This window comes from Mirounga angustirostris, unplaced genomic scaffold (assembly GCF_029215605.1).
Source record: "Mirounga angustirostris isolate CCGP_5_RB_7025 unplaced genomic scaffold, mMirAng1.0.hap1 SCAF_2, whole genome shotgun sequence".
NCBI lineage: Eukaryota > Metazoa > Chordata > Mammalia > Carnivora > Phocidae > Mirounga > Mirounga angustirostris.
In genome coordinates, this window is record NW_026991710.1 from 6,448,426 (window position 1) to 6,466,777 (window position 18,352).

At 59.9% G+C, this 18,352-nt stretch overlaps 1 protein-coding gene across 1 annotated transcript in view; it reads right to left on the reverse strand.

Annotated features, from left to right (window-relative positions):
• NSG1 (neuronal vesicle trafficking associated 1) overlaps window positions 1–14,591 on the reverse strand; it is a 28,885-nt gene extending 14,294 nt beyond the window's left edge. The window contains exons 1-3 of the mRNA XM_045881503.3: window positions 14,373–14,591; window positions 13,889–14,043; window positions 10,083–10,199 (exon numbers count right to left, since the gene is read on the reverse strand). Of these exons, the coding sequence (XP_045737459.1) occupies window positions 10,083–10,199; window positions 13,889–14,017 (246 nt within the window). The 5' untranslated portion in view covers window positions 14,018–14,043; window positions 14,373–14,591. The remainder of the gene's footprint in view (window positions 1–10,082; window positions 10,200–13,888; window positions 14,044–14,372) is intronic.
• Between the last annotated feature and the right edge of the window lie 3,761 nt (window positions 14,592–18,352).

An 18,352-nucleotide genomic window follows, 5' to 3' on the forward strand; every position in this document is an offset into this window, starting at 1 on the left:
GCCCCCAAGGACCCCAACAAGGGGACCCCACCCAGAGCCCCGGCAGCAGAATGCTGGCCCCGGGATTACTTACAACTTTGCAGACGCTTTCTGTACACAACCGGAGCTGAGGACCGCGGGGTAAACAGAGGATCCCCTTCGGCACGGAATTCCTGGAGCCTGGGGGCTACTGAGCTCCCGCCCCAGCCTTGGCCCACTTATGCCAAAATACCCTGCTAAGAGTAGCTCCAGAGACTTCCAGCCTGGTCTGTCCTGCGGCAGGCAGCTCACGTACTCCTCGTGACAGCACCCGAAGGCGATCCTCCTGACTGCATTTTACCCTCGGGGACACTGAGGCTCAGCCAACGCGGGTGACCAGCGCAAGGCAAGCGAGCTGGGTCGGCTGAGCGGTGTCCCCTAAAGACATCCGGGTCCTAACCCCGGGAACCCGTGCACGTCGCCTCATACGCAAAAAGCGACTCTGCAGATGGATTAAATCCAGGTCTAGAGATGGGGAAGGTCTCCTGGATTATCCAGGTGGGCCCAAGTGAAATCCCAGGGGTCCTCACAGGAGAGGCAGAGGAGACAGAGTGGAGACTGGAGGACGCTGGGCTGCAGGTGGAGGAAGGGGCCACAAGCCAAGGAGTGTGGGGACACTGGCTCTGGAAGCTCAGAAGGGCCAGGACACGGATCCTCCAGTGGAGCCCTCAGAGGAGCACCTGCCAAAACCTGGACGTCGCCCAGTGACACTGATTCAAGGCTTCGGAAGCCCCAGAACTGTAACAGCATGAATGTGTGTCGTTCTGAGCCACCCAGTTGGTGGTACTTGGTTACAGATGCCCCACGGAGCTAGTTTGTCTCCTCTGGAGCCCATCTCCCCAGTGCCCCCTGAGGGAGGGAGGGAGGGAGGGAGAGAGGGAGGGGAAGAGGGAATGGATCCAGTTGGCAGGCCGCCCAGCTCCATCCTCTCTGTGAGCACTTACACCGAGCCGCCCTCGGGTACCTGGAGCCAACCCAGAGCGTCCCCGCATCAAATGGAACATAAATTCAGTTTGCAGGGGTGCCAGTCTGTCTGGCTTTTAGGAAGCCAACGATCGCGCCCAGGAAGGAGGCGGGACCCAGGCCTGCTCTGCCCTCCGCGGGCTCCTGGAGGCCTGGAGAGCCTGGGTTCACAGCCAGGGCCTGCCCCCACCTGTGCTTCCGGGGGCGGCGGTGGGCCCAGAGGCCAGGGACAGAGGCAGGGGGTGGGGGTGGGGGCCCTGGGCTGGAGAAGGGCACTTCCTTGGACGCAGGGCCCCTGCCTCTACTGGGCACACGAGGCCCAGTGCTGGGGCCTGTGATGCTCTCAGCAACCCATGAAAATGGTTTTTAATTTTGTTGAAAAACTGGAAATAATTATATAATAATCATGAATCCAGTCTGGATGTCAAAAGATAACGTCCTTTCTTCTTCCGCCTTCTTTTTTTTTTAAGGGGGAAGGGGCCCACAAAGACAGAAAAGCCAAAAGTGCCTCTGGGCCCGGGGCCCTGCCTTCTTCCCTCTGTGGACTCCCCAGTGGCCGGTGGACATCCTCCAGACAAGACAGTGGCCACCTTGGCGTGTCTTGGCCGCAGAGCATCAGGCCTGGTCTCTGCTGCAAGGTGTTGACTCGTCACAGCTCCTCCATGGGGCTGGGTGGGGTGCTGGCGGACCCTCTTCTGCGCTGGCCAGGGCTTGGGTTTGGGGGGGGCGTCTGGGTCTTGAAGGAGGAGCCGCTCGTCGGGGCAGGAAGGGTGGGAGGGGTGTCTCCCGAGGAAGAAGGCTATGCCAAAGCCCGGAGGCGTCAAGGAATACGGTGCGTCCAGCTAGTGCGGCTGGAGCATCACGTGTCCTGTGGGAGGTGACACGAGCCAGCTGACATGGGTCCTTGTGCGCCCCATCAAGAAGCAGGAAGCCAGGCAGCTCCTGGGCACTGCAGGACTCGGGAGGCAGCTGCCCCTTGGTGACAAGTCCCCATTTCTCATGGCCCGCGGAGGCGCTGCCCGTCGGCTGGAGGACATGTGTGCCACCGACTGACGTGTGTGTGTGACGGGCGCGGGAGAGAAAGCAGGGCTCTGAAGCAGGAGACACCGGGAACCACGCAGGGGCTGTACGCTCCGCAAGTCCCCCGGCCACTGTGCTCCACGGTGGCGTGTGGTGGCCCGGACCCCGCTGCCGGGGCTGGTGGCCTGGAAGGCACAGGGTGCGAGAGCAGCAAGGCTCAGGGGAGAGCTCAGGGCAGGGTTTCCATATATACGCTTATTTATTAACACATCAAACACCAAGACCTCAGAAACACTGGGATTTCAAAGGAAGGAGGAGAACACGCACGTCCCGAGATCCTGGCACTAGCTGCAGCCTGATGGTCACAAGACCCCGTGTGGCACGGGCCACGGTGTCAGGTAGAGCTGGTACGGCTGGAGCTCACGGCCTCCAGCAAAGAGGGAAGGGCCTCGAACGCTGCGAACTAGAAAACGTTGCTAGGGGAGATGAGAAGAGACCCAAATAAATGGAAAGACATCCTGTGTTCACAGAGTGCAAGACTTCATATTGTGAAGATGAGAATACTTCCAGAGTGATCCGCAGACTCAGTGCAATCCCTAGCAGAATCCCAACAGCCTTCTTTTGCAGAAATGGAATTGCAAGGGATCCCGAAGAGCCAAAGGCATCTTGGAAACAAAGAATAGGTCAAAGGATTCATCGTTCCCAATTTCAAAACTTAGTGCAAAGCTACGATAATTAAAACGGTGTGGTACTGGCTTAAGAATCACCATGTAAGTGGAATAGGACAGAATCCAGAAATAAAACCCCCAATGTCCATGATCGACTGTTTTTTGTTTTTCATCAAGTTGCCTAGACCATTCAACGGGGCAAGAAGTCTCTCCAACAGATGGTGCTGGGACAACCGGCTATCTACACGCAGAAGGAGCTCGACACTTACCTCACGCCAGATATGAAAATTAACTCAAAATGGAATAAACACTAAATATAAAAGCCAAGCCATAAAACTCTCAGAACAAAACAAAAGAGGCAAATCTTCGTGATCTTGGACTTGGCAGCAGTGTCTTAGATCTGCCATCAAACACCCAAGAAATGAAGGAGAAAAATAAATTGTACTTCAAAATTTAAAAACTGTGTGCAAAGAACACGAGCAGAAAACTGAAAAGGCAGCCCACCGACCGGCAGCTAGGATCTGCAAACGATGTATGTGACAAGGACGTCGTATCCAGAGTCCAACTGAACAACACAAAAACAACCCGATTAAAGATGGGAAAGGACTGGAAGAGACATCTCTCCAAAGACACACAGATGGCCAATGGGGCACAGGGACAGATCACCCACGTCATCAGGCACCAGGGCAACGCAAATCAAAACCACGATGAGACACCGCTGCGCCCCCACTAGGCTGCCTATAGTTAGAGGCCGAGAATGACCGGTGTTGGAGGGGTGGGTAGCGCTGGGGGGTTGGCGGGAGGAGGAAATGGGGTGACCGCTGATGGGTAAGGGGTCTCTTCTTGGGGGGATGAAATGGTCTGGAACTCGACAGTGGTGAGGGTTGGATGACACCGCAGAGGGACTAAATGTCACTGAGTTGAACACTTTAAAATGCTGAACTGTATATGATGTATATTGTATCACACTAAGGAAAACTGGGCAAGGGAGAGAGACAAGACAGGTGAGGAATGGGAGGCACAGGTGGGGGGCGGGCAGGGGTCCTGGCGAGACGGGGAGTCCGAGCCCCAGCAGTCCTGCCCCGGGGGCAAGAGGGACGTTTTCTGGAAAGAACAGCCAGGAATGGATGGCAAATAGAATATGGACCTGGGGGCGGGGGGCAGTGCGGGGCCGGGGGGGGGGAACTATATAAGGAGTTTATAAGGAGGGGACCATTTCTCCTAGACGCTTATTAGGACAGTCCTGGCTGGTGGTGACTGCCCTCGCATCCCAAATGCGCAGTGTCCACTGTCCCTCTCCAGAGTGTCCCAGTCCGGGCCACGAAGTACACAGCCACTCAGCTTACAAGGCCCTGGTCCACACGCTAATTCTCTCCGTGCCGAGGGGGATCTGACAACACCCCCACTTTACAGACAAGAGGCTCGAGCAGCATTTGAGTCTGCTTGTGGTCTTCTGCTCCTCCTGGCTTGGGGCTTCCCCTCCTGCCGGGGGCCTCTGGGCAGGGGGGGGTCACTGCTTGGCGGGACGTCTGAAGCAGGGAAGAGCTATCCCACGGGGCCTGCGCAACGGCTGGTGTGGAAGACAGAGCTCGGTGGGCTTTGGGGTGTCAGGAGGATGTGGGTCTGAATCCTGCTTCCACCCCTGGTTAGCTGGCCGACCCGGAGTCCGCTCCTTAACCTCTCTAACCTTAATTCCACACCTCCAAAGTCGAGCCAGCAATATCAACCTTCAGGACTATTACCAACACGGAAAGGACCAACACTCGTGCGGCTCGGAGCCTGAGCATGCACTGGGTCGATGGCTAGGTTAGTCCTCCTCATTCCTCCTCCGCTCCCTCTGCCCTCCCCCCCTGCAGGGGGAGGGGAAAGGAAATGTGTTTTCTGCTGAGTAATGCAGTGGAAAAAAAACCTGGAGAAACAGGATGAATCCTGACATCTTCAAGCATGTGCAACACTAAATATTTTAGCTAACCCACAAAAAAGTGAACACACAGACACCCCTTCTCCCAAGATGACTCAACCCACTTATTACTGGATTCTGGATGAGGCCCCACTCTACAGCTGGGCCAGAAATCCGTGGGCTCTGCGACCGCAGAACCTGGCGACCGAGGCCGGCAGGGTGGTGAGTGGATGGCTATGGGGGTGCCCGCAGGCCGTCCTCGGGTCCCTAGTGCCATGCACGAAGACCGCCCCCGCTGCCGAATGCCAAGGAAATGGTGTTGCCGTTCATAAATATTTAACAAGTGCATCTTGAAACGCACCGGGGGATTACTGGAGAGGGTGGAAAACAGACGGGTGCACAGGAAGCTCAAGGTCATTAAGGATGTGAGAAAAAGATACAAACCGCCCACAGAATCGTTTGTGACAGGATGCTAAGGGACACCCCCGCGGCAGCCCCGACTGCCCACACCAGGGGCCATTCAGACAAACTCTCCTTCCAGGACATCCTCCCAGCTCCGTGCGGACCACGAAAGGTGCTCAGACCCTCCCAGAGCCCTGAGGGCACCGTGGCACCAGGCGGAGGGCGTGTGGTTTGCTCACCCGAACCCTTATAACTCCCAGAGAGAAGGTGGGTGGATCTCGGACACTTCAACAGCTCTCCATCAGGGCAGCCACAAAGCAGAACCTGATGGAACCTTCCTTTAATCTGCCTAATTACGGCCCCTCCAGCTTCTGTGATGGGAGGGCACCCTTAGCAGCAGCCCCAGCCGCACCCCTGGGGTCCTCCGCTCTGCCCTGGGGGAGGGGAGCGGGACCGCGCCACTGGAAGAGTGTTTAGGTTTACTTAGTTTGAGAAACATCTCAGCCTGTGTTGATTCTCAGCATAAATCCACCTCCAATTAATTAAACGAGCACTTTTTCCTCGTTGATACTAACCTCTTCGGAAGCCTCGGCTTCTGGCCGCTGCTGGGTGATTCATCCAGCAATCCCAGTGTGGCGGAGTCTTACAAAACCCTCTCCCCATCAGCGGTTACTTAGCAACCAGCCTAGCAACCTCGGAGCCAAGAGATTCATCCCTGAGCGATAACCATAAAGTAACATCCAAAAAGACATCTCGTCTCAAGGATGCCATCCAAAGGTATATAAAGAGGAGATGCAAAGCAGCCAGCTCCTTGCTCCTGAAGTGCACAAATTAGAGACAAAGGGGGACGCGTTATTTACTTGTTGATTCAACAGCCAGAAAGACACGGTTTCATCCCTACAGTTCACGCACGGACATGAGAAGGGCCGAGGAACGGCCAGGCTGGGCACCACACGGAAGCCGCCCGGAAGAGGTTCTGGCCAGACCAAAGCTGTGACGGAGCCCCCAGTGCGGCCCCGGGGGAGGCAGATCTTCCCTCCACCCCCCGCCTCCCGTCACAGGTTTGCTCCCCAGCCCTCAGCCGGCTGCCGCCACACAGGACAAACATGCCCTATTGGGTGTTCCATTCAAAGATGTCAGACACAGAATTGGGCAATAAAAGGCTGGGAGAACATTCCAGAAGGGTGAACGCCCTTGGCGTTTCCAAAGGCCTCAGCTCTCCTGAGCCTGCCCTGCCCCTGCCCCTGCGCTAGGATGCACCTCCATCCACAAAGGGCCCCAAACTCAGTATATCACCTGGAGAGCTCATCACAGTGCGTGTTCCCAGGGTCTTGGGTCCCTCGGTTAAAAATCAAACTTCTGGTGATTTCAGTGCTAGCGGTCCCACACTTAGAGGAACGGTGCTCTGGGGCCGCCTCTCACACAGGTGCATGGGGAACCGGGTACATCTCCTTCCCTGCCCAGAAGGGTGTCGGCACAAAAGCCTGATGTGCCCACCGAACGCGGGGCGTTCAGCTGTGTGAGTCTGGCCCACTGGCCTCCCAGTCAAGTGGCCCAGGCCACTTGGTTCAGGTCTCGCTCTGCCACTGACTGTGACCTTGGGGGTCGTCTGCCCGTCCGGTGGGAACTGCTGAGTTAACACCTGGAAAGGGCTTACACCCACCCGTGGCCTAGAGAGAGCGCTCTATTGGGAGCTGCCTTCTTCGACAAGCGAGGGTCCCCCAGGCAGACCCTGGAAGTCTCCCCAAGTCACCACATACTCCAGGTCAGCAGCACGGCTAGTCACCCAGTGACTCATCGAGCTGGGGGTGTCTGGACGGCCCCAGAGAGGACAGGCTCTTATCCTGGCTGGCAGAGAGGCCGCCCCACTGGACCTTGCCAGGACGCCTGGTCACACCTGAAGAGAAGCCTGAGCCCCTCACAGGGGAGCCCGGATGCTGTGACATGAAGGAAGAGACCAAAGTGAGGCTTACTTCCCCCGGAGAAGACTCAAGTACACGGCTGCTGGGAAGGAGGGTGACTTGTGTTCTGTGTGGCTCAGGGGACAGATGGAGGGCCCCGGGCAGAGGTTACCAGGAGGGGCTTCAGATCAACAAAGGCAAAGGATTCCTAGACGCACAATAGTCCAGGGGCCACTGGGGGGCTCAGTCGGTTGAGCGGGCGACTCCTGATTTTGGCTCAGGTTGTGAGATCGAGCTCCCAGGTCAGGCTCCATGCTCAGTACAGAATCTGCTTGGAATGCTCTCTTTCCGTCCCACCCCCTCTCTAAGATAAATAAATAAAATCTCTAAAAAAAAATGGAAAAAGCAGCAACGTGGGCTGCCTGGAGTGCAGAGCTGCCCGTGTAAACATGTTCCCCGGGGGGGAAGCCACATCACCTCGGGTGTCACAGCCAGGTGCAGGCTGCCCAGGGCCAAGCTCTCTGCCTCAGTTTCCCCCCCATTGTGCAATGGGGACGACAGGGCACACTTCACGAGGTTTTTACAAGGATTAAGTGAGCCGAGAAGTCTCACGAGCTTGACCTGGAGTCTGGCTCGTGGGAGCGCTCCCGGTTTTCATCCTGTTACTGCTCCTAACAAAGGACAGCGGAGGCCCCAGGAGGGTGAGGTCAGTCCCCGGAGGCTTCGTGGAGGAGCTGGTGGCTGAGCTGGCCCTGGAAGGAGCTGGAAGGCGGGCCTGTGCGGAGGTGTGTGTGGCAGGCCAGGGGAGCGGGGGTGGAAAGGCACTGGCCTCGGAGGCTCGGACCAGTCAGAAGCCGCCCAGGCCCCCGAGACCACCTGGGACTCCAAAGCCTCCGTGCCGCCCCCTTCAGCGTGGTTGTGAACCCTAAGGAGGCCACGGAGGCTAAGCATATGAACGTGCCCAAACGGTTTCGGTATAAGACTAGGGAATGGGCTCACTGCGATGCAGTGCCCTACTGAGCACCTACTGTATACAGCACCTTCTTGGACATCCCCCACAAGGTGGGGGCAGAGACGAGGCAGGGTTCTGCCACCACAGCCCCGTCCACAGGGACGGGCTCAGATCTTCTGAGCCCTCGGCTTCTGGGCACCTGGAGCCAGGTAACCACACCGACGCTGCCGAGAGCCTTGGTGGCCAATGTGCGTCACCCATGCCTTCAGCAGGGGCCCTGGGGACCCGTAACAGGTGAGCGTGCGGGAAAAACACGAACGAAGGACACCGGAGCTGGGGGACAGAGCCTGGCACACGACGGACCCCAAAGGATGAAGGGTAGCACCCCACTCTGGGGGGACCTAAAATGCCAGGGCTGAGAAGGGCAAAGGTCAAATCAGACATAAGAAACCCAGACAGTGTCAGCCATCAGAATGACGGCTAGGATGACCTTGAAATTGAGGTCACTTCTGCCTCAGCCAGGAGGCCATCCCCAGGGCGCGGGGAGTGCAGGTCATCCAAGCAGCCGCAGAGAAGACGCACGCGAAGCCGGCTGGCCAGAGCGGAAGAAGGATTGATTTTGGGTCAATCCGGTCCGGTCCTGGCCGTGAACTTAATGACACGTACAGACTGCCCAGCCAGGAGCCACCCGAGGAGCATCTCAGCCCATACACCACCCTCATACCATCAGCAGGAACCCCAGACGCAGGACTCTCTGCACCTCAATCCTGCCACTAGAAAGTGGGTTCTACCAGACGTACCTGCCTCTTGGGGCAGATAAATCACATGGGTGAACACCCCGCAGACACGAAAGATCGCAGCTTGGAGGGGTCCACCGGCCCGGCAGGCCCTGCACCGTGTTTCTCCAGCCCGTGGGGCAGGTTGGAGCGATGCCAAGGAGGGATTCAGAGTCACGGCACATCCTGGGCTTCCCTACTTGGCCCACGAAGCCACCTCAGCTCTGGGAGCTTCGCTTGCAGCTAGTAACCAGTCCCCAGGGTTTTCGTGACATGAACGGGACACTGAATGCCCAGGTGCTTTGGGGGACTGCAGGGATTGGGGGTCCAAGCATCTGTGCACCCAGACAGCCGCAAGCTGCTCACACAGCCACACGGAGCCACCAGGGAGGCCACCCACGGCCACTCTGCAAGGTCTCTCAAATCACCCCTTTGAATCTGGGTGAGGGCCCCCGTTTTCTCGTCTCTCGCGTTTCTCAAAGAACAAGTTTCCAGAAGATCAGCATCCTGACTTGCTCAACCAATGCAGCTGTCTCCACCCTCCAAGGCCGCCCGACGTTGGGGACAGCTCCACCCCTGGCCTGGCTGGAACCCTGCCCCTTTCAGCAGCTCTTCCTCCCTGGAGAGCCATCCAGAGCAAGACCTCCCCCCACCACGAGGGAGCGCTCCCAGGGGCCCGGGCACAGGGCACACTGGCCCTCCAAGCCCCGCACCTCCACATCACGCCAGGGCTGCTGAAGGGTGAAGGCCAAGCACAGGCCTCTGGAGCCTGCACGGCCGTGACTTCTCTACACCTCAACATCCCCGTCTGCAAGATGGGTTGTCCAGATAGTCCTGACCTCTGGGGAGGCTCCCTGAGCTCAGCTGGAACAAGGAGGAGGCCCAGAACCGGGTCTTGCAGGTAGTAAGTAGGCCGCCTTAGCTTTGTGTGAGCCTGCTTCCTTCCTGGAACCGTGAGGTGAGGATCTTAAAGTCTGGTAAGTGACTGTTCACCTGGCTGTAACCGTTGTCTAAAAGAAAGTTTTGGGGGTGGGTTTTCCCTGTTATTAAAACTAAGTGAGACTCTTAACTCTAGAGAACAAACCGGGTGGCTGTCCAGGAGAGGGGGGACGGGCGGAGGGGTGAAGTCGGCGAAGGGGATGAAGAGCGCACTTACCGGGGCGAGCACCAGGAAATGGACAGAACCGTTCAAATATCTGTGCACCCAAAACTCACATAACACTGTATGCTCATCGTGCCGGAATTTTAAAAAATAATAAATTAAAATTAAACATTTTTTAAACACAACCCCCCCCCCCCGCCAAGTTATGTGTGGTCGTTTTGGAAGATGAAGGAAATAAAGAAGAAATGTGCAAAGGCACGGGGTGGGTTTTGCACAGCTGGGGTGGGTCCTGTTCCCGTCACTCCAGGGGCCAGCTTGGTGCCCCCCGCCCCCACGCCCTGGACACGAAAGCAGCATCTTCCCCGCCCAGGGCTGCTCACCTTGAATCTCTCGGTGACCCCCTCGGTGATGCTGACGGTGAACTCCGCTATCTTGGGAGGGCGCGCTTTGCCTTTCTTGCGGTCAGGCTCGTACTCGGTCTTCGTTTTCACAACCACCTTGTCCGGGAAACAGGGAAGCAAAGCGTCAGCAGAGCGGCCAGATGTGCGCGGACACACCTGCCTGGCGAGGACGAGTCACCGTTTCGCCCACAAGTGTGTCACAAAAAGAATGCGAACAGCCACCATTTGTGGGACATCTTGGTGCCAGGACTTTCAGAGAAGTGGCCCGTGAATAATCCTGAGAGCAGCCCCCGGAGGGAAAGACGGTAACTCCGGGCCAGAGAAGTGAAGCTCGTCGGCCAAAGGCCACCCAGCCAATGGGTGCCGGGGCTAACCCCCGACACGGTGGCCAGGGAGTGCGCTCGGTTTCCGCCGTGGATAGAGCGAGGGGAGAGGCGAGGCGGATCAGGAAGGAGCAGGCCTTCAAGGAAATGCATCTCGCATCTCTCAGCCCCGACCCCACCCTCCTCTCCCTCTCCTGCCCCTGCAATGGCCCCCAGAGGGTCTCCCTGCTCCTCTTCCCCTCTGCTCTCAACTGCGGAGTGGGAGAGTTTCTCCACCCAGGCACCTGCCCCACTCTGCCCCGGAAACACCCTTCCCTGCATCCCCAGCAGCTCCCGATGAGCCCCGTCCAGCCTCCTCCCTCCGAGGCTCACAGCCCTTTCCTCCTCTCGCCTGAAGCCAGGGACCGTGTACTGCACTGTCCGCGCCGCACACGGGGTTGCCCACCTCCAGTCCCCGCTCCCCCCCGCTGCCTCCAGGAGCCAGGAAGCAGCAGCTGGACTGCAGAGCACCAGCCACCCCCACACTCTCCCCCCTCCCCGCCGAGAGAGAGAGAGAGAGAGGTTCGCACCCGGTGCTCTCCGTGACCGTGGGCCCCAGGGCAGACCTCACAGAACGCAGCGAGTCAGGACGGTGGGCCCCGCGTGGGCCTCCGGAGGGGCTCTCGGACTGAGCTGTGACCTGGAGCCAGCCCCGGGAGAGAGAGCGGCCCATGCCAGCCGCCACCGACAAGTGATCCAAGGGCCACAGAACTGTGATCAGACTCGTGCCTTCCCTCCTTCGGTCCCTTCCGTGCACGCAGCTCCCGGACGCCGAGAGGGCGGATATGCCTACTGTGACTGTGGGTGCCCTCCCCCGGCTCTGGAGGCAGCATGTGTGCATCACCCTACTGTCCTCAAATCCCAACTGTCCCTGACTCGCTGTGTGACCTTGAGCACCTGCCTGGCCACTTGGAACCTCAGCGTCCTGGCCTGTGAAATGGGAACAGGGCCTATCTCAGCCGGCTGCAGGGAGGAGGGGGGAATCCGTACAACGCTCGGCGCGGTGGGAACCCGGTCAATATGCTCCGGGCCTGGATTCACCTGCCTCTGCCACTAACACGCTCGGTGACCTTGGACTAGACCCTCTATCTCCACATCTGTAAAACGGGGCCACTATCAGTAAAGTTAATGGACAGATGTCAGGTGAGAGCAGCCCGGGCCTTGCTGCGAGCCCCACGACCACTGTCACTGCCGAACTGCGGCACTCGGTACATACTCTGAGCACCACGTACGACCCCGACGGGGTACCTGACCCCAGCAGCCACGGCACCTGGGACAGGCGACATCACCTCCCCGAACCCTGCCTGTGACCCACACGGCGCTCTTGTTCGGTTACATGAGAGGTCGCGTCCCAAGCAGGATGGAACGTGTGGCCCATGCCAGAAGCTTCTGCACTGGGGGGGGGGGGGGGGGGGGTTGTGGCCTTCGGCCGTGTGACCTTGGACCCATCCCGTGAACTCTCTGAGACTCAGTCTCCTCATCTGTGACCTCAGAAATCTTCCAACCCAACCACTGGTCCAGCCCATCCCTGCCAGTTCCCTCCCTTTGTTTGAATATTCCCAGGGATGGGAGACTCATTACCTTTCAGACCTACCTAGACTACTTCTAAATGCCCAACTGGTTGGCCAGAATTTCACCCCTGCCTGAAATCCCCCTCCCTGCTATAAGCCAACTGTGTGCCGGACAATTCTGGAACGGAACAGACTGAGGACAAAGGAGGAGGCTCAGGCTGAGCGCAGGGAGTCACCTGACGGAGGTGCTGCCTTGGGACACAGCGTTCCTGGCACAGACCGCCACCACTCTTGGGCTGAGGCGGGAGGGGAAGTGGGGGCAGCCCCCCGCCCCCGACCGAGCTAGCCCAGCAAGTCCACCGGCCCAGACGGTGAAGGTGAAGGGGATGCGCCAGCGGAGGCAGCCCTGCCCCACCCCTCCCCCCAAGCCTCCTCGGACCCTCGGTGCCCCCAAAGTGGCCCCACGTGGCCTGGGTGCACTGGTGTGCCCAAGCCGATGCTCTTCCTGAACCGAAACACCTGCTGCCGGCCGACGCTCCTGCCCCTGCCCCCCGCCCCCCACCCACAACACAGACAACGGACTTGGGGGGATGGAAACCACTCTAGAGGGCTGAGTAGGTCAAAGGATCCACATGGGAATAAAGGAATCTTCCAGAAGGGAAGGACCCATCGCTGCATAGATATGCCCCCATCCCCATCCGGTGGTCAGCAGTCACCAACATGCCGGAATAAAAGACAAAGACCTGAGTCAGAACGTCCTCGCCAGGGCTGAATGAGACAATAAATGTAAACGCACTTCGGGACTAGAATGAGCTTACTCGCGGCCGGGGTGGTTTTTAAGGCGGCAGCAAGATGGTCAGGAGGGATGCTGTGTATAGTATTTTAGGTCTGAGTTCTGCAATACAATTGTCGAGACTTTAAAGCATCGCATTTACCTTTTTAAAAGTTAACTCTTGAAAAGATTATCCTCCACGTACAGAAACTACTTGATTGGATACTGTACTCAAGAAAAGGGACTCTAGGGGCGCCTGGGTGGCTCAGTTGGTTGGGCGACTGCCTTCGGCTCAGGTCGTGATCCTGGAGTCCCGGGATCGGGGATCGAGTCCCACATCGGGCTCCCTGCTCGGCGGGGAGCCTGCTTCTCCCTCTGACCCTCTTCCCTCTCATGCTCTATCTCATTCTCTCTCTCTCAAATAAATAAATAAAATCTTTAAAAAAGAAAAAAGAAAAAAGAAAAAAGAAAAGGGACTCTAAATTCAGAAAAGAAAAACCCGCTTTGGAGAAAGGATGATGAATGGTTGTCCCCAGTTACACTAATACCCAGCGAGCTGAGCACTTACTTCAAGATTTCACAAAAGGAACAAAGAGAGGAAGGAAGCTCCCAGTCAGAAGCGACACCCTGCCGCATCTTACAGCCAGCCTGGGAGGGGCAGGCGGGGAGGGTGAGGACGGGAAGCAGCCCCTCAACGAGGGTCCATCCGGCCGAGGAGAGGGGCCTCCCCACCGCCGCGGGGCGAACCGGGCTGAAACCGCATCACCTGGGCGGGCACACCGAGCAGCCGCGCCCCAAGTCTCTCCCCCGACCCACAGCCCCTGCTACCGCGGGGCAGGGGCGGGGAGGAGCAGGGCTGGGGGGCTGCCGCGGTGGAGCCAGGGACCTCTCTCGGACAGGACTCCCAGGAAAATCGAGAAGGGACTTCCCCCGACTGCGCTCCCTTGTCAGGACCGAGCTGTCTCCCGATCCGGAATCCCGCGCGGGCACGCTGTCCTCCCGGGGGGGCCTTCCTCCCGCCGCCCGAGCTCGCCCCCACTTCCCATCCCCAGCGCACGCCGCGCGTCTCTTTTGTTGCGGCCGCCGCCCGAGACTTGGGGTGCGCACCCGGCAGCGCGGGGGTGCCGGGGGGGCTCTCACCTTGTCCGGGGGCGGGAACTGCAGCTGATTGACATCGAGGGGCGTCATCAGGGGGATGGTGTCGAAGCCATCCTCCAGCAGCGGCTGCTTGGCGCCCTTCTCCGCGAAATTGTTCCCCAACTTCACCATCGTTCCGGGAGACCCGAGGCTGCCGCCTGCGAGGGAGGGCCGGGCGGGAGTCACCGCGAGCTCGCCGGCCCCCGCTTGGCCTCCGGGGAGGAGGGGTCGGGAGGACGCGGCGGTCGCCGCCCGGGACTGGGGCGGGGGGGAGGGGGGTGAATGTCCCAGGCCCCCCCCACCCCGCCCCGCCGCGGGACCCGAGCGCCGGGCTCAGGGGCGCACCGCGGCCGGGGAGGGGGTGCGCCCCGTCCCGGAGCCGGGACCCGCGCGGAGCGCCCCCTCCCCCACACCCCCCCACCGGGGCGCCGGGCGGCCGTGGTCCCCGCCCCGGGGCGGACGGCTGGGGCCCGCGGGCCGCACTCACCCACGCCGGCTCGCAGGTCTGGCTCCGAGCGCGCAGCGAGCCTCCGCGTCGGCCGCTCCCGCGCGCAGCAATGGCGGAGGCGGCGCCGCGCGGGGCCGGGCGGGGGAGCCGAGCGAATGGGCTCGCGGCCGCTCCCTCCTCCCGCTCGCCGCCTCCCTTCCCGCCGCCCCCGGGGCCGCCCGTGCGCGGGAGAGTGCGCGCGTGTGGCGGCGGCGGCAACTCCGCCCTGACGCAGCGCGCGGGGCCGCACAAAGGAGCGCTCCCCGGGGACCCGCGCCCGCCCCGGCTGCGGGGGGCGCGCCCGGACCCGAGGCTCGCGGCGGCGGCGGCCAGTGGGGGCGGGGGCTGGGGGGGCGCCCCGGGAACGCGGGCGGGGGCGCGCGGCGACTCGCGGCGGGAAGGGGGCGAGCCGAGGGATGGAGCGGTCCCCCGGAGCGGGCCCGTGGCGCGCGGCTGGGCTGGGGAGGGGGCCCCGGAAAGCAGGCGTGCCCGCGGGTAGGGGGCGCGGATGCGAATGGAGGGGGAAGGTTTCGGGACGTGGGGGGAGCCCTCCCCTGAGCGGGGCACGGCGCCCGGACTGGGAGGACGCCCCGGGGCAGCCGGAGGGTTGGGTATTCAGGGCGGAGGGAGCGCTTGGCGCGCTGCGCCGCGTTGGAGGGAGAGGGCAGGGCTTCGCTGGTCTGTTCGGAAGAGGAAGCAGGGGTCCCCTCACTGCAGCCGCAGCCTGGAGCATCCAGGTCGCGGGAGGGGGGGGGGATGAAGGGCGGGGGGTTCCAGCCGCTGTCGCAGCTGCCCAGATTACGGCGTCGTTTTGCGGACCTGGAGCCAGCCCGGCTGCAGGACTGCCCAGATGAGACACCACGCGTGGCGTGGGAGCAAGACCAGGCGCTGGAGGCAGGCCGCTGCTGGGGAATTGCTACCTTGCAGACCCCTGTCTTTTTCGGGCCCTGCTCGGACACAGAGTAGGGGTGCCCGAAGTCCTACTTCCACACCCCAGTTGCACGGCTGAAGGCTGAGGCTGCCAACAGAGAACCACCAGAACGTGCCTCCTCTCCCCCAGAACCGCAGGGGGGACACCGAGATAGGGGAGTAGCCAGTGCCCGCCTGGGCCTTGAGCCAGCAGCCCAGCCCAGGAACCTGGCCCTGGGTGGCCCCAATTCCAAATCCCCAGGAGGGCCCCACGCCCTTGACACATGAGGTCACTGGATTCCTACACTTGCCCCAGCTTCCCAGCAGGGTGCAGGTGGGCCTCTGACCGCAGGGCAGCCTGGCAGGACCCAGGATCTTGGCAGACAGTACCCCTGGCCAGCCCGGGCCAGGCAGGTGTCCCGGGAGCTGGCCCCTGCCACAGGCCCTGGCCCTGGCCGCCCGCATCTTTCCAGCAAAGGCCTTTAAACCACAGCAGGGAGGCAGTGATACTGCATGTGTGTGTGTGCCAGGTTTCTTCTGTGGAAGCCCAGGAGCCTCCCCGCCGGCCCTTGGACACTTCCTGCAGCAGGTGAGGAAGGGTCGTTAGAATCTGCTCAAGTGCCAGCCTGGGTTAGTCCCTGGTCTAAGCTCACGGGTCAGGAGAAACCCTCTGTGCTTCTGGGAGGAAGTGGCTTTGTCCCCGTCTCAGGGGCCAGCATTTTACCCACCCCAGCACAGGCCACACACACACACACACACACACACACACACACACACACACACACACACTGTGGCTGGAATCCCACACGGAGCTGCAGGGCAAGCCGTCCTGGACCCCATGTGTACCCCTCCTGCCCTCAAAGGCTCTGTGAACCGAGGAGGACAGGGCCGAGAAGGACCCGTGGTCAGAGAGAAACAGCAGTGGACAGTCGGCGCTGCCTGCTTGCTTTTTTGTGCTGTCCTGGCTTTTCACGGGGACTTTGCGGTTTCAGTGTGTGTGGGTGTCCGAAAGGCACCTGGCCCAGGGAAGGACGCGGGGAATGCGGGTGCGCAAGCCCGCAGCGCACCCGGCGGAAGCTTAGGGATGAGTGTTTAGGTGGAGCAGTGGACCCACCAGAGGGGCCACTTCCAGGAGGCTGAGGACAAAGTGGGACATCCCCAGGGAGGGCAGAGGGAGCACAGGTAGGAAAGCAATGTGCAAGGCACTTGGTCAGTTTCCTGGCCGCCCGCACAACCACAAACTGAGGGTGTAAAACATGCAGTTTCTCAGTTCTGGAGGCCAGAGTTCCGAAACCCAGGTGTCAACAGGGCCATGCTCCCTGCAGAGGCTGCAGGGGACAACGGTCCTGCCTTCTCCAGCCTCGGCGGCCCCGGGGGTCCCTGGGCTTGTGGCCCGGCCAGTCTCTCCACCTCGATGGTCACACCACCTCCCCCTCTTCCCTGTGCGTCTCCCATGAGGGCGCTGCTCGCTGGTTTGGGGCCCGCTCGATGGCCCAGGATTAGGTTCTCCTCTCAAGAGCCTTAATCTCATGATCTGAGACACGTTCACAGGTCCTGGGGGTTGTGCACGGACGTCTTGGGGGGCTGCCGCTGGGTTCCCCGGGGCACTGAGTCTGCGGTGGAGGGGGTCAGCGGTTCGGGGAGCTCAGGAGCCCCAGGCGGCTCTGGGAGGGGCAGGCAGGGTCTGGGCGAGAGATCAGCCTGGAGAGGCCAGAGTCACAGAAGTGGGCCAGGCTGAACCCTGAGGGTGTTTCTGGGACAGATAGAAGGTGTTGTAAAGCGTACGCACAGTCAGATCACCCGGACCTGGAGACCCCCTCGCAGGATTTTTATCAAGTATTTGGTTTTTCTGAACGACTCTCTGAAGGACCCGGGAAACACACCCGCCACCTCTTGGACAGTGGCCGCAACCCCCACCCCGTCCTCCCTCCTGTAGGCAGGGTGCCACTTCCAAGTTCAAGCCTCTCAGTGATGCCCTTGCCCAGGGGTTCAAGTCCAGACTGCATGGCAGTGGGGTGGGGGCTGGGGGCAATGTGATAGCCTGATTTCCAGTCCTGCCTCTCCCACTTCCTTGCTGTGTGACTTTAGACAAGTTGCTTAACTTCTCTGGGCCTCAGTTTCCCCATCCATAAAATGAAGATCGTAGTAATACCTCCATCACAGTGGTGCTGGAAGAATCAAATGAGCTGTTGCATGTTTTTAAACGACAGCACCTACTTTGGCTGTGGCCACGGCTTTGAGCGCTACTTGCTACTCGGTCCCCCTCGATCTCGATTCCTGGGGGCTGACGTGGAGTCAGGATGAGGTGCTAGGTGCTCGTTGTGGGCACAGGATTACTGCTCAGAGGGACAGAGGAGACTCTCCCCAGCGTTCTGGTGAGCCTCTCGGCAGTTCAGGGAAGGAAATGCCTGGTCCCAGGCCGTGGAGCGCCCGGCAGAGCGGAGCCCGGGCTGGGGTGAGGCTCGCCCTGCAGCTTCCCCGCAAGCAGCCTGACCCCTGGCACAGGCGAGGGCCGCCCGCTGCGGCGGCTGCAGGGAGGAGGCAGGAGGGTCCTGTCTGTTGTTCCACAGCCCGACCATGTCCATGCCAGACATGCTTCACGCACATGTTTTGTTTTGTTTTTTAGTTGAGAAGTAATACACACACCACAAATTTCACCATTTTAGAGCGTACACGTCGTTGGGGTTTTTAGTATATTCACAAGGTTGCACAACCATCACCGTTAATTCCGGAACATTTCTATTGCTCCAAAAAGAAACCCTGTCCCCATTATCAGCCCCCCCCAATACTCCCCGCCCCCCAGCCCCCAGCAACTACAAATCTACTTTCTTTTTCTGTCAGTGCCAAGACCCTTTCTTTCTTAAAATTTTCCCCAGCTTTACTGACACAAAAGTGTGTCAGTTAAGGTGTACAACATGATGATTCCATATACATATAGATTGTGAAGTTATTTCTACAATAAAGTTAGTTAACATGTCTATCACCTTTTTTTTTTTGGTGGTGGTGAGAAATTTGAGAACTACCTAATTACTTTCTCTGGACTTGCCTATTTGGTACACACCCTTCTTTCT